This window comes from Podarcis tiliguerta, assembly GCF_965153285.1.
Source record: "Podarcis tiliguerta genome assembly, chromosome: 6".
In the NCBI taxonomy this organism is placed as follows: Eukaryota; Metazoa; Chordata; class Lepidosauria; order Squamata; family Lacertidae; genus Podarcis; species Podarcis tiliguerta.
Genome location: NC_139539.1, coordinates 30408750 through 30420893, shown reverse-complemented (window position 1 = coordinate 30420893; position 12144 = coordinate 30408750). Strand labels below are relative to the sequence as shown.

General features: G+C 41.6%; 1 protein-coding gene across 4 annotated transcripts in view; it reads left to right on the top strand.

Annotated features, from left to right (window-relative positions):
* RALGAPB (Ral GTPase activating protein non-catalytic subunit beta) overlaps positions 1-12144 on the top strand; it is a 56911-nt gene that overhangs the window by 34447 nt on the left and 10320 nt on the right. For 2 of the 4 annotated variants that reach the window (XM_083443962.1, XM_083443960.1), the window contains 9 exons: positions 1632-1696; positions 1852-1984; positions 4717-4838; positions 5337-5519; positions 6636-6787; positions 7126-7313; positions 9401-9507; positions 10323-10475; positions 11098-11307. In XM_083443962.1, the coding sequence (XP_083300088.1) occupies positions 1632-1696; positions 1852-1984; positions 4717-4838; positions 5337-5519; positions 6636-6787; positions 7126-7313; positions 9401-9507; positions 10323-10475; positions 11098-11307 (1313 nt within the window). Of the gene's footprint in view, positions 1-1631; positions 1697-1851; positions 1985-4704; positions 4839-5336; positions 5520-6635; positions 6788-7125; positions 7314-9400; positions 9508-10322; positions 10476-11097; positions 11308-12144 lie in introns of all 4 variants that reach the window. The other 2 variants (XM_083443961.1, XM_083443959.1) reach the window with 1 other exon arrangement.

The window sequence follows — 12144 nt, the reverse complement described above, 5'->3', positions numbered from 1 at the left end:
TTCATATAAATTATATCACTGGGTTAAATTCAAAGCATATACAGTAGATAGGTTTGCAACTTCTGCTGTAACGTTCTGCATTATAATTTGCATTCTCCAGGTGCCATCCTTATATAGGCAGGAAGGCACCATCCATACACAAAAGGGAGGTATCAACAGGCTTATTTCAGAGCTGTTCACCCCTAAAAAAACCACAAAGGAGGGACTCCAAAACAGCCCAATGAAGACTGAACATGCTCAGAGCAAGCAGAAGTAAAATGTGGGGGTGGAATGGAGTATCTTAGAGGGCATGGGTGGATGACCGGAATACTAAACTGGTGCATCCCATTCTGCAACATTTCTGTTTTAGGACCCCTTTGTATCATTAGATATTTTTTTTTCTTTCCTTATGCTCTAAATTTGTAGTAGCACATAAATGTCTGATCTTTTCAGAACATTCCCTCTGAGCTTTCACTGCAGTGACTTATTTTTAATGCAATCTGAATAAGAATTTTAGTGGAGTTTTTGCAGAACACTCTGGCCTTCATCTTTAAAGGTAGTGAGACCTCAGAGGAATTGAAGGGGTGATGACTGCAATAAGTCATACTCAGCAGGTTTATTCTAACACTGGATTTCATCCAAAAGTGTCTCTTCATCAGCTAAGGTGGAATTTAAGTAAGTGGAAAGGAAGTTTTATAGAAATTTAGTTGAAAGCAAGTTTGTTTAGGGCCAGATTCAACTACTTGGTTCCATAAGTGGAAGCCAGCACAAGGTCTCCCTCTCTCCTCCCCTGCAGCCCTCCCTCCCCCAAGCCTCTCCCAAATACATTCTAGGAAGTTGGGAGAATGGAACCGATGAGACGATCTCCTTAGTGCTACATTTTATTCTACCCTTAGACTTGTATTGTGACATAAAATTTGGATCATGATTGTTAACTATCCTAGATCAGTATCCAGTTAATGCATCCTGTTAGCGGATGGATTTCCACTTGTGCAATGGGACCTTCCCCCTTCCTCTCTTGCCTGCAGCCTGTGGGATTGGGGGAAACTGTAGAACAGTTTTAGCTAAGGTTGGGGGGGGGGGTTCCACTACCCATGGAGAAATCCTTGTGCTGGTGGACCGTGACTTACTACTGCTTTGCATACAATCCCAAGTGTTAGGTACTGTATACCTATATTATTTTTAACTCACTTACAAAAATGCTAAGATGATAAAATGTGAAACAGTAGTAGCTTAGAAACAGCAATATATAATTTGAAGGTGGGGGACCTGAGACTTTCTATTTTCCTAGCAGATTTCCACTGAGCTTCTCCTTGGAGTGGGATTCGTCAAACTTTGAAATTTCTTTCCAAGTTGTTATTTACTGTTTCCAAAAACAGGGAGCATATCCTTCCTTTTGCAGGGTGGGGATGGGTGTTACTTGATGGATTTTCACAAAAAGATGAGATGGGTTTCCATCTGGCCTGTACTACTAAAATACCAATTTGCTAGATGAAACAGAATTTTACCAAAATTTGAGGTAATTCTCACAAAATTCAAAGCAGAGTGTTCGCACGTATATCATTGCCCTTGGATATATTGGTATAAGGGGTGTGTTTTTAAAAAATTGTACATACTTTAAATATAAAATTCTGTCATTTTTAACTCTACAGGTGCAATGCTGAACATCGTGCAAGATTCTGCACTCCTAGAAGCCATCGGCTGCCAGATGGAGACGGTAAGATGGGTTGTTTTCCTTGTTTTGGAAAAGGGTGCCAGATTCCTTGTTGGTGTTACATCAGGTTATCGCATAGCCAGAGCACGAAGGAGGCCTGACTCAGTTGTGGGAGGGTAATCTTCAGCCCTTCAACAGCCTGTTTTCTAACTTGACAGAATGGCGGCGAGAATACTGTCTTGAAGAGCCACAGTCGCACTAACAGCGGCATTAGCACGGCAAGTGGAGGAAGCACAGAGCCCACTACTCCTGACAGTGAGAGACCAGCGCAGGCTCTGTTAAGGGATTATGGTAAGGAATTGAACTTCTTAAACATTTGCATTCATGCCCTGGTATGCAGTTCCCATTTTTAAAATGATTTTTTTTAATGCTAAGGAGATTTCCATTTGAAATAATGTAGACAGCTTGTAGTCCTTAATAATATAAAAAGCAAGGGAAAGAGTGTAAGAGATGCTTTATAATCATTATGATGGGTTAGTGAGGAAGGATTATGGGTAGCAGTGAGAATGCTGGGAGCATTCCAACTCTTTATTTAGTCAACCCACCAGTTCCCTTGCTGCAGCTTTTCTGCTCCTTCACCTCAATCCCAGGGACTGCCACCACTGCTTTCTCATTAGACTAAAAGCCTTCAAGATACTGCCTGATAACACAGGATGTAGTTTGGTTTCTCTGAGATGATGCCATTATCCGTGACCTCTTCTGCTCAGCTGCTCCTGTGTCGGAGCACTCTGACCCCATTGCAACTTCAGGGAAGATAAAACTGAATATATCATGTGGTGTCCCAGTTCTTCATTGTTGCTTCAGTTTCATGCACTTTTGTATGTTTCCATCTATCGAGGGCTGATTATGGAGTGTCGGCTAATTGTTGTATTCCATGTTCTAGCGCTCCAGTTTTGTGCCTGCTACAAATGTGTTAAAAAGCAGTGTCCTGCAATTAAAAATTTGCTACAGAAAGCGGGAGAGCAATACAGTATTTGTTTCATCTGCAGCAGTTTTATACGTCTTTCTTCAGCAGTTGAGTTTAACCTGAAATGTCTGTTTTGACAAGAAATGCTTCTGTTTCACATACTTAACCCAGTTTGCTGTGAGATGCTGCTGTTTTATGTGCCTGGGGTTCATAGTGACTACCCAGCTGTCTGGTTTTATACATGTCTGGATTTGATAAACCAAAGAGCTCAGTCAAGTGAGGGTTTGAAGCAACCTAGGTGGGTGAAGGCAGGAGACCTCAGACAATCAACTTCCCAGAAAACACAATAGGAGCCTACATTCAAAGTTTAAAGGGAGGAAATTGGCAAACAGGCAGTTCTCCTTCCTCTACATGGAAGATTCCCCACAATTTTACTTGGCAGAAACCTTGCCTTAGGGATACCACCTTTCTTAAGAGCAGCAACCTGTCTCAGCTACTTAAATATTTAAATGGCTCACTTGTGCCACTGCCTGTCCTTAACAGGCAGAAAACTTAGCACCCAGATAAAGTACCAGGTAGGTTATTGAAACACAGGCAGTTGAAGGTCCAGGTAGACACTTCAGAGACTTTCCCACATTGTGCCTTTCTTGAAGCAATGCAACATGTAAGCTGTTTTTGAACCCAGTTTGATTTTGAACTGGATGCTGTAATGAAGTGACATCGCCAGTCCATTAATTAAAACCCATACAGGCTGCTAGAAACTGATTATTTGGCTTAGAAATATGGGGATAGTCATGATCAATTGACCCGGTTTTGGACATTCAGCTAAATTGTTGTTGTTGTTGTTTACTACTACTACTACTACTACTACTACTATGTGGTTTTTCACCCAAAGGTCTCCAAGCGACTCACAGCAAAGAAAAATATATAATGCATAATGCAATAGGGAAAAGGAGGGGGGAGAATCAAATAATACATGATTTTCACATCACGAGCTAACGACATGTTAAATGGAAATGAATCCCAGCAGTGTTTTTAAAAAGCAGTGAAGCTTTAGGCAAGGGAAACTTCAGAGTAGAGAAACAGCAGGGTTCTTTCCTAGTCCTTTCCTTGCCCATAATTTATCCGTTGAGGAGGGCAGGGCTTAGCAAAGCCATTTCAGAGAACCAATTTGGAGCAGATAGACAGGATAAAGCTCACTCATTTCTGCTGTAGAGATCCCTCTCTCAGAATTGCTTGGCTTTGCATCAGAACCAGGTCTGTGGATATATAGTTAATGAATATTATTTGTATAGCCCCTTTTCTCTTCAGATCAATTAATACAACTAAACAACAACATTCATTTTGGAATTCAGTTCCATTGTGATCCTATTTTTTTATTTTTGAGCCTAAGCTTATCCTTCCAATAAATATTTTGAAACACTTAATTCTAACTATGCAGTTTAGAAAGATCAGTTGTCTAGAATTTTATTGTTCTATCCTGAGGGCAGAATTCACATGCTGTAGCACCACATATTGAATGGACAAAGATAAAGATAATGAATTTCCCTTTCTAAATTTTCATGTAACAAATTTCTGGCTGTAATTAATTGAAATGCTGTATAAAACTGTAACAAATTGGTTTCCACAAGAGATCTGATTTATCAACATTTATAAAGTGACATTTCCCAGCAGTATTTTACAGCATCAGATACTTTGTTTTCAAGTATGAAGTTCACTCTGACATGTTTAAGTGTCTCTCTTACCAAACAGCAGCGGCCTTAAAGTGCATCTGCAGCTGGCAAAACCTGCTGGATTAACATAGGAAAAACAATGTTTTGGAGACATCAGCCTGTGTGTTCCCAAAGATTTCTTTATTAATTTCTCAAAACCAAACAAAACCCACATACCTAAATCAGTAAATAGCTTCTTTAGTTAACATTCATAGTCTAAAGAAGTTACTTAATCTGTGTGGATCGTGAATGTTTTGCTTCCCAAATGGATGTGTTTTCTGTGTGTACTGTAGCTGCTTGAGCTTCTGCCCGATGGACTGCTTTGCTGACTGTTACTAACGCTTAGTTGTTTTCCCTCCCTGTGGTGTGTGGTATTGGGGTTTATATCCTAGCTCTTCATACAGATACAGCTGCCGGACTCCTGATTCGCAGCATTCACCTGGTAACACAAAGACTCAATGCACAGTGGCGGCAGGAAATGAGCATCTCATTAGCTGCACTAGAGCTGCTTTCTGGTTTGGCAAAGGTGAGCATCAGGCAGTCTGTTGGGCTATGGGATTTGGGCTCAGGTTTTCTGTCTCTCCCAGCCACAAGTTCTTACCTGATGATAATTGTAGAGAGTTTTGCCACCTCTTTAGTGAAAAGAACATCTGGCAGAGCTGGCAAAAATAATTTGTTCTGCGCTGAGGAGCCAACTCCTCCCACACAGTGTGTGATTTTCGTTTTTCCTCTTGGAAAAGAAATTGCCCTGGATAAATAATTCAAGGTGAAGAGTATGTTTACTGAAATAAAATAAATGGCTAAAAGACAGCAGGGTTTTTTCCAATCCCGCTAGCTATAGAGGCACCAAATTCCAGCACTCCTATGTGTCTCTTCTTTCTATATCATCATTTAAGCTTTTCAGTTGTGCTTTTACGGCTTCAGAGAGTATTGATTTACATTGTTTCTTAGTTTTGTTGTTATCAACTGCAAGCCTAATTTGAGAGGTTTCCAGCTGAACATCTGCCTTTGCTGCTTGCTTCAGGTGAAGGTTGGTGTTGATTCTTCTGACAGGAAGAGAGCAATTAGCTCTGTGTGCTGTTACATTGTGTACCAGTGCAGTCGTCCAGCTCCTCTCCACTCCCGAGATCTGCACTCCATGATCGTAGCAGCATTTCAGTGTCTGTGTGTCTGGCTCACGGAACATCCAGACATGCTTGACGAAAAGGCGAGTGAAATCGCACTGTTTATCTATCTATTAATGTGCAAACCACATTATTTTTCTCTAAATGTTAAAAAAATGTCCAGAACAGCCACTCCTCCTTTCACCGGGTATAATAATGTGTTCCCATGTTTTGTTTCTAGTACCAGACTAGAGGCTGTACAACAAAAGTGTAAAACTCAAGTGGGCTAGAGGATCAGATTTCGCCACCCAGCCCTGTTGTTCCCCATCACTGTTCACTTGTAAAATATCAATTTTGACAACAGCTCATCTACCTTAATTAGGCAGTAAAGTTGCGGGGGAAGGTGGGCATAGAAATGGTTCTTGCGGGTCTGTCAAGCTATCTGTTCTTAAATATTTATTAGAGTTAACAGATCACCAAAAGGTCTGACACACACACATACCATGCTATATCCCAGAAGCCACAGACATTTGTATACCCCATTTGTATACCCCCAAATCCAGCTATCGTACTTGTCAGTGGCTGCTTCTGAGGCATAATGCAGTAGGCACTCTTTTGTTAGCAGAACAGTAGTGTGATAGGGTGCCAAATTGGGAGGCCTAGAGGGTCTAATTTTCTTTTTTAAATTTATGTGCTGCCCTCCATCAGAGGATCACAGGGTGGTTTACAGTATAAAAACACAAAATACATGACCTAATAAACAAAGCAATATACCCCCCGCCAAAAAAAATGTGAGCACAAGTTCTCTGTTTGACGCTTCTGGTGCACTCTGATCACTCTGATCTCTGCCTCTGCCCTCTCCCTCTTGGAGTTTGAGGCAACACTCCACAGACTTTCTGTTCCATCACTCTCTTCCCCAAATTCGCCTACCAGGATGTGTCAAAGAAGGGGAGGGGGGAACCAGCCTACAAAGTCCAGAAACCACAAGTGAGATCCTTTAGCAACACAAGGGCTGCATTCCTGTAAGCTAGTGTTGGATAGCATCTTGTAGATCAGGGGTAGACAACATGGTGCCTTCCAGATGGCATAGATGAACACTAAATTAAGAATACATGAAAGCAGTGTAAAGTTCTTCCAGAGATTTTAGTCCTCATAAGTACAGTGAATTTGTCAGTGAATTTGCCAAACAGCTGAACATTATGGCTTCTCTCTATCCCCAGGACTGTTTAAAAGAAGTATTGGAGATTGTGGAACTGGGCATCTCAGGAAGTAAGTCCAGGAACAGTGAACAAGAATTCAAGAACAAAGGAGATAAGGAGCCCAATCCTGCTTCCATGAGGGTGAAGGATGCAGCTGAAGCCACTCTCACATGGTATGGAAAATAGTTCAGTCGGCTGGTGGTAGGAAATTGCTTAATTTAGAAGTGAGAGTCAGGAGTATTAGGAAATGATCTTTCGGAAAAGTGGTTTCCATTTATGTAGGTTCTAGGAGTAGAAAAGATGTTTACGTCCTCTGTGTGTTAAATGTGGTTTTCTTTGCAGATGAGCAGGATTTTGTCTGTTTCTGCAATCTTCTTTTGAATCTCACTTGTCTGTTTGTAGTTCTAGCTAACATTACACCATCAGTGCATCTGACGAGATGTCATAGCAATGTGTGAGTGTATTTTTCTGTGATATGTATTTTGACTGAGCCATTTTCTTTGGTTTACAGCATCATGCAAATACTTGGAGCATTTCCTTCACCCAGTGGCCCTGCCTCACCTTGCAGCTTGGTGAATGAAATCACATTAATTAAATGCTCCCGTCTTCCTTCCATAAACAAATTCAGCTTCCGCTACTTCGTCTTGGACAACAGCGTCATCCTTGCAATGTTGGAGCAGCCTCTAGGGAATGAGCAAAGTGAGTCTCAGCTGACAGTAGGGTGATGGTAAAAATTTGTATGCCGTGTTATCAAGTGTCTACCTATTTCATTACACTGGTGTACTGCTCTACAGAACATTGTGGAGTATTATGCAAAGTATTACGTGGAGTATTATGCAAAGGATGCGGGTGGCGCTGTGGGTTAAACCACAGAGCCTAGGACTTGCTGATCAGAAGGTCGGCAGTTCGAATCCCCACGATGGGGTGAGCTCCTGTTGCTCGGTCCCTGCTCCTGCCAACCTAGCAGTTCGAAAGCACATCAAGTGCAAGTAGATAAATAGGTACCGCTCCGGCGGGAAGGTAAACGTTTCCGTGCGCTGCTCTGGTTCGCCACATGATCCAGAAGCTATACGCCGGCTCCCTTGGCCAATAAAGCGAGATGAGCGCCGCAACCCCAGAGTCAGTCACGACTGGACCTAATGGTCAGGGGTCCCTTTATCTTTACCTTTATGCAAAGTATTAGGAAACTCTGGCACAGTAAAAATTCAGACAGCAAGAATGTTCACATAATCACTGGGTATACAATAATATTTTTTATAATCTATGCAAAATCCAGCTTTCCATTTTCTCCAGATAGTTCTCCATTTTCAGTGTCTCACTTTCATAATACTATATAATGTTATCCTCCACACACACCCCAAAAAACCCTCTTTTTAAAAAAATCCTCCATGTAGATTTCTCCATGTAGTGAAGTCTCTGGTATGGAGCTCGGCAGATCAATACCTGAATCTATAGTTGCCTTTTTATTTAAAATATTTATGCTTTGACTTTCTGAAAGCCAGAAACATATCATAAATAAAACTGCAACAGACTAATCAGTAGCAGTCAGCACAGAACGAATAACCAACAAAACACTTGAAATTCAATAACCTGCCACGAAAGCTATTGGACAGCACAAATTAATATGTTTAACCCACCTCTGGAATAGAACAGATTTACCTTGCCACCTGAAAACTAATCTGGCAGAATAAAACAGCCCTCTCCGTCTGGAAAGCTTGTTCCAGTGTTACATATTCACACTTATTTCAGTTGTAACTAAAGTCTAGATGCATACAGTCGGTGTGCTACTGAGACAATCTAAATGATGATCACAGCAAACACTGGAAAAACTCCCTCAAGTCAAGCTCTCTGTTGAATATTCTGTCTCAGTTTGTTGTGCAATTTGAATATGTTATGCATTAGAGTCTGAATTTTCCATGTTTTGCTAACTCGGGTTTTTATTTTGACCATCCTTGCACCAGGAGGTGGGCTATTCGTAATACTTTTGGAGCACCGAAAGCACTTTGCATACAGTGGCCTGGCTCACACATTGCACTAAGCCAAACAATGGCAGCACAGCAGCAGAACCAACCAGGAAGGAGCAAAGTGGTCACAATCTTCTCTTTGAGAGCCAGCATTCACACTAAGCTATTGTTTGGTTTAGCATGATTTGCAAGCCAGGACATTATCTAGGTAATCTTTTCAACAATCCCAGATACATCAGTGCCCAGACGGGTGGGCGTTGAGATTGAGGGAAAGTGGACTAAGGTCAACTGTCATGCATGAATTCTTACAAGATCTGAATTGGTTTGATAAAATGAGTCCACCCTTTTGGAGTTGTACTGTAGGCATTCAGCCTAGTTAAACACAATTTTGGTCTGGCTTCTGTTACTCTGACCGAGTAACAGCTTCAGCTGAGCTCTTGTAGCTTGGCTTTGAACACCTGAGATGCTCAATGCAGTTTTTACTGCATCAGGTCATTTTTACTGACCACATTATTGGCCAGCTTAATCTCAACCCCTCCATCCTTTCTTTCACCTGGTCAGCTAAGAGAAACTTCCCATGGTGTTTTCAGTTCCAAACTGGTGGCGAAAGAGCCTTCCAATTCTTCTCACCGGCAATGGCACATTTCTACCCACAGGGGGCAGGATTATTCTTACAGATTTGTTTGTTCAGCTTGCACATCTGTAGGTAGTAGGGCTGACCATTTTTCTTTGCTTGCTTACACGTATGCACAGTTTCATGTTTAATTTCTCACTTCTGTTATATTCGGATACTTTTTCATGCGTGTGTGTTTCCTTCTTCAGATGACTTTTTCCCTTCTGTCACAATTTTGATCCGTGGGATGTCTGGAAGACACGCCTGGGCCCAACAACTTTGCCTCTTGCCTAGAGGAGCCAAGGCAAATCAAAAGGTCTTTATGAAAGCCCATAGTGAAAACTATGCATAACGTTGCCTCGAAACTGCTGTGAGATATATGCAGAGAAAGTAGTAACGCTATAGTATCCTTGATGAGTTACTAGCTTTTCCACCCTGTCGCTTTTCACACCTCTGAGGTGCCTTCTAGAAGACTACAATATTATTCAGTCAAATGATCAGAGATGGGTACACATGGATGCATGTATATAAATGTATAGTATGCACATGCTGTGTGTTGAATGTCCCATTTAACTCAAACATAGATTCATCATATCTAATGGTAGAAATCTACCCTTTGCATGCCTAGCTGGAACCATGCAGTGGGGTTTCGTTTTTGTAACTTGCATTGCTTAATTGGGAGCTCTGTGTGCCAAAAATATATCAGGCTGTGCAAAATAATATTCTTTATTGGCATTTAGTGTGTAAATATTTTCAGACATGGGTGTGACATGTTAATACATACTCTTGTTTCCTAAAAAGATGGTAAAAGCAGTATTCTTTCTACATCTGTAGCTTTCCATATTTTTCTGCTTTGAATTTTGTATTCAGATTTGGGGCACATTCTTAGTTCAGGTCCAGGCAGAGACTACCAAAGTCAGCTCAGGATTTTGGTATGGAAGAAACCATTCTGGAAGCTACTATATGTGTTGCTTTAGTTTTAACCTAAAAGTACAGCTCAGTCTAACCACTACCCTTGCCCCTTCTCCAAAACTCTTGACACCTGTTTCAGCAATAAACCATTGCTTCAGAAATATCATCCAATATTTGACACAATAAAAAAATTATGACATGGTTCTGTTTCTTGAACAGATGTTTGTCCCAGAGCCTCGTCCTGCACCTAAGAATGATGTTGGACTCAAATACAGCGTGAAACACCGGCCATTTCCTGAGGAAGTGGACAAGATTCCTTTCGTGAAAGCAGACCTGAGCATTCCAGACTTGCATGAAATAGTTACAGAGGAAGTAAGAGACTTGCAATATTCTGATTTCTTACCCCCTGTGTGTTTCGCTCCACAAAACGTGTTAGTCATTACCTCTCAAGTAGAATGTGTTTTTTCTCAGCGACTTTTACTGCTTTACCTGTACTCAGCGTTGGTGTTACTGGCCAAAAGGGTGGGAGCCTGGCACAAAGTTTGCATTTCCATAGCCCCATACATCAAAATGCTCCCTGCCTGTTCATCTTATAAACCCAAGTAAAGCATTTCTGGAGCAGATGCTTTTCAGGAAGCTGCTGCCAAAGTGAGCTAAAATGTCCTATTGTTCTTATCCCTGTGAAGGTGAAAAGTCAGCTTGTTGCTTCTGTTAACACTTCTTGCAGCTGTTCTTTGAAATTGGACGCTGATTTAGGAGTGTCACAGTGCATGTGCTGAACAGCAGGTGTATCCATCTCTCTTAACCCAGCAGCTGAAGAACATCAGTGGTCACAATTTTATTAGAAAGCTGGGGGGAAATTACAGCAGCTTTTTCAGGCGCTCGTTGTCGGTGCTGTTTGGCTTGGCAAACAGGTAGTACCATTTGTCGTAGGCTGCTACTGCGCTCAGCAATTTTTGATGTCTAAAATGAGGGTGTTAAATATATGTTTCAGCTGGAGGAGCGGCATGAGAAGCTGAGAAACGGTATGGATCAGCAAGTTCTTTATGAGAAGTCTATAGATCAGCAGATGGAGGAAGACTGGAGAAAGAAGAATTTCCCTGACCCAGTCACAGAGTGTAAGCCGCCGCCTCCTGCACAGGAGTTCCAAACAGCACGCCTTTTCCTCTCTCACTTTGGATTTCTGTCACTAGAAGCACTGAAGGTGACTGGAGGCTTCCCTTAATTGCTTCAAATGCTGCCATTATTAGAGACTATTACTGTTTAATATTGGGTCCAATATATTAGACAGAGCTGTGCAGGAAAGCAGAACAAATTTGGGTACAAATAACAAAGATGTTTGTGGCATCCTGAATATTATAAAATTGTTGGTCTTCAAGGTGCCACAAGACTTTTTGTAAGGTTTTCTTTTTCTTGCAACAGACTTAGCACAGCTACTCCTGAATATTTATCTAAATTACTTTCAGAAAGTGTTAACCGCATCAGTCTATGCGGGTGTAAGGCTGGCTATTGTATCTAGATGGTTTTTTTAAAATTGGGTTTATGTGTATGGGCGGAGGGGCTCCTTTTCTTCAGATTTTAAAATTAGGTCCTTGTTTCATTGTTGTATGTAGAAGAAATGTGCCTGTCATTTTTATTAATTAGTACAATTCTTTATTGCATCCACACACCTCTATGTGTTGCTAGATAATAAAGCTGTAAGGCTGTTGTCAAGTTGCAGTTAGTGTGGCTGCCAATAGATGGCCACAGCAATTCCAGCATCATGACAGAACAGGTGGGAGATCAAGCAACGTGGGTGATAGATGGCACAGCGGTTTAAAGGAGGAGGGTAAGAGGAACTTCAGAAAGCAGTTTGGCAAACTCTGAAGTGCCTTTCCCCCTTCTGTTAAGCATCTCTCCCGTGGTGTTTGAAGAGGGCGGGGTGCGCTTCAGAGAGCGATTTGGCAAACCATTCTCTGAACTTCCTTCCCATCCTCCTTTAAAAGGGGGTTGGAGGGGAGGGGAGGTTTGGGTGAGCTGTGTAACGATAGACAAAGACATG